Below are 2,350 nucleotides of genomic sequence, written 5' to 3'. Positions count from 1 at the left end.
CGAGCCAATGCAATCAAAAACGGCCTGATACCTGATCCCAGTAAGCCAATACGCCTCGCTGATGCCATCGATTTCCTTGCACGCTACAACACATGTGCTCTCGCTTTGAACAAGTGGAACTTGGTTGGATCCTTTGGAAATGGTAGGTTGCTATTGATGCATTCGATATCCATGCCGAGGCTAATGATCAACCTTCTTTACAGGATGCGAGTGAACAAGCTGATCCAAAAAGGACCGTCAAGAAGCATCGTCGATCTGCAGCAGGCAATGAACAACCATTACCATCGGATGTACGACCACCTCATGTATTAAGGGTAAGGGATAATCAATGCTTCATTGTAAAGATATGGATAACCAACACATGGACAATTTCTATAGCGGACACTTGATTACCTGGTCAATGAGATCCTTATGCAATACCCTCTCATCAAATGCCATGGCTTCTTATGGGACCGTACACGCTCCATCAGACAAGATTTCACCTTGCAAAACATCCGTGATGCGTCAGCTGTCGAACTTCATGGAAAGATTGCACGTTTACATATCCTCATTTTACACGAGCTTTGCGAGTATGATGATGAGAAGTTCAGCGAGCAACAAGAAACCGAGCAGCTTCGAAAAGGTAAGCATTCATGATCATCATCACTTTCAAAAGGCATCTTTTGACACTTTTCATCTAGTGCTACTGGGTTTGATGGAGGTTTATGATGATTTACGAGAGGATGGCATTGAGGCGCCCAACGAAGTGGAATTCCGTGCAGATTACTTGATTGCTCATATCCGTGATCATGAAGCGGCCGCACAATTACCGCGCCATGTGCTATTTCATCACTGCTGCAGCGTGTACTCCAACTTTATGAATTGATTCAACGCAACAATGAAATCATGGAGACCTCCCAGCGCCGCAACAAGTTCACCAATGTGGAAGCATCTCAAAACAACTATCCAGAGTTATTCAAGCTTGTTGGTGAAGGTGACACGCCCTTCTTATTGGCATGCATGGTGGAATGGCATTTCTCGGATATCAGTAAAGGTGCTCTCAAGGCTATGAATCGAGCGCGCAAGTCCGTTCATATCGGTGTCGAGGATGAATATCTACGTCAGGTGCTCACTTATGATTCTATCAAGCAACGTGACCCCGCATCTCAAGCATCTTCTTTCTACATGCAAACAAACGGCGTGCACTGCCACCTTGGATCGATTCATTTGGCAAAGCCGGACCTCTACGTTGCCGTTCATCAGGCAAAATTAAATTTCCCAAGGAACTTTGCAGCCTTTGCCAATTTCAAGCTGCCGGTGACAATGCTTGTCAACATCATATACTACAAGCTTGAACGGACAGCAACATTGATACGCAAGTCCATCGACAGGATCGATGATCATGGCCGCAACAAGCTTTACAAGTCCATCAATCAGCAAGAAGACACACAAGGTTGAGCACACTGCCACATCGATACGCAAGTCCATCGACAGGATTGATGATCATGGTCGCAATAAGCTTGAAAAGTCCATCAATCAGCAGGATGAGGCATTATTACCTTGCCGATTGGCATACAACACGAGTCCCACCTACTACGAAGCTTCCCACCGACCTTTTTGGCTTCAATCATTCACGCGAATCTCATCACTCTCCACCCGCTTCCCCCCAGTTACATATCGCCCATGGCCGACGAGTATGGTTGGGTCAAACTTGAAGACAACAGCAGGTTTTTTAATGTCTTTACAAATGTATACGCTGATCATAATGTTCCCTACTCGCATTCGTATCTCTATTACATATTACCCAAATAAATGTATTGACTAACTAAAAAGCCATGTGCACTGACGGGATTCACTTGTCGGGCCAATATTAAGCTGATATGTATTCGAGGAGGGTTGAATTTCAGTTCGCAACACGACTCTTTCTTTCTCCATTACCGCTACCTTTTACACTGTCGCCTTATGTTTTTTGGTGGACGACAAAACGACACAAAGAATGCAACAAAGAACCGCAATCAAGTGAACCACAACAAAGGCCATTCAGGTGGCGATCGTGGACGAGGACGTGGGCATCGAGGTGGTGGACGTGGTGGTGGACGTGGTGGACGTGCCAACAGCAATCAATACAACGACCGTCAACATAGCCAATCCCCTATTCCCAACGCTGATGTGGGCGGCATAATGTCCAATGCACAACGAGCTGAACGTTTTGGCACTACAGATAAGACAGCACTCTATTCACAGGTACACCATGCGTTTTTCCTACCTTCATTACCCCCATTGAACCAAGCAACTCTCTTTGTGTTGTTTTCCATATACACGCACACGCATACATATACATCATCCAAGACCTTTTGACCGACTTTCTTTC

General features: G+C 45.5%; 2 protein-coding genes across 2 annotated transcripts; both read left to right on the top strand.

Annotated features, from left to right (window-relative positions):
* Positions 1-92: 92 nt before the first annotated feature.
* O0I10_013262 (uncharacterized protein) lies at positions 93-1,437 on the top strand (the record flags this gene model as incomplete). The annotated part of the gene is made up of 5 exons (XM_058493063.1): positions 93-142; positions 212-314; positions 379-622; positions 681-817; positions 901-1,437. The coding sequence occupies 5 exons, from the start codon at positions 93-95 to the stop codon at positions 1,435-1,437; spliced, it is 1,071 nt and encodes a 356-aa protein (XP_058336172.1).
* A 504-nt stretch (positions 1,438-1,941) lies between these two features.
* On the top strand, positions 1,942-2,223 carry O0I10_013261 (uncharacterized protein; the record flags this gene model as incomplete). Its single annotated transcript, XM_058493062.1, has 1 exon — positions 1,942-2,223. A coding segment is annotated over one exon (282 nt), but the record flags the coding sequence as incomplete, so codon positions are not given.
* Positions 2,224-2,350: the final 127 nt, after the last annotated feature.

Source organism: Lichtheimia ornata (assembly GCF_029851405.1).
Source record: "Lichtheimia ornata isolate CBS 291.66 chromosome Unknown scaffold00377, whole genome shotgun sequence".
NCBI classification, from domain to species: Eukaryota; Fungi; Mucoromycota; class Mucoromycetes; order Mucorales; family Lichtheimiaceae; genus Lichtheimia; species Lichtheimia ornata.
Note: the sequence above shows the minus strand (reverse complement) of the source record. Positions and strands in the feature narration are given on the sequence as shown.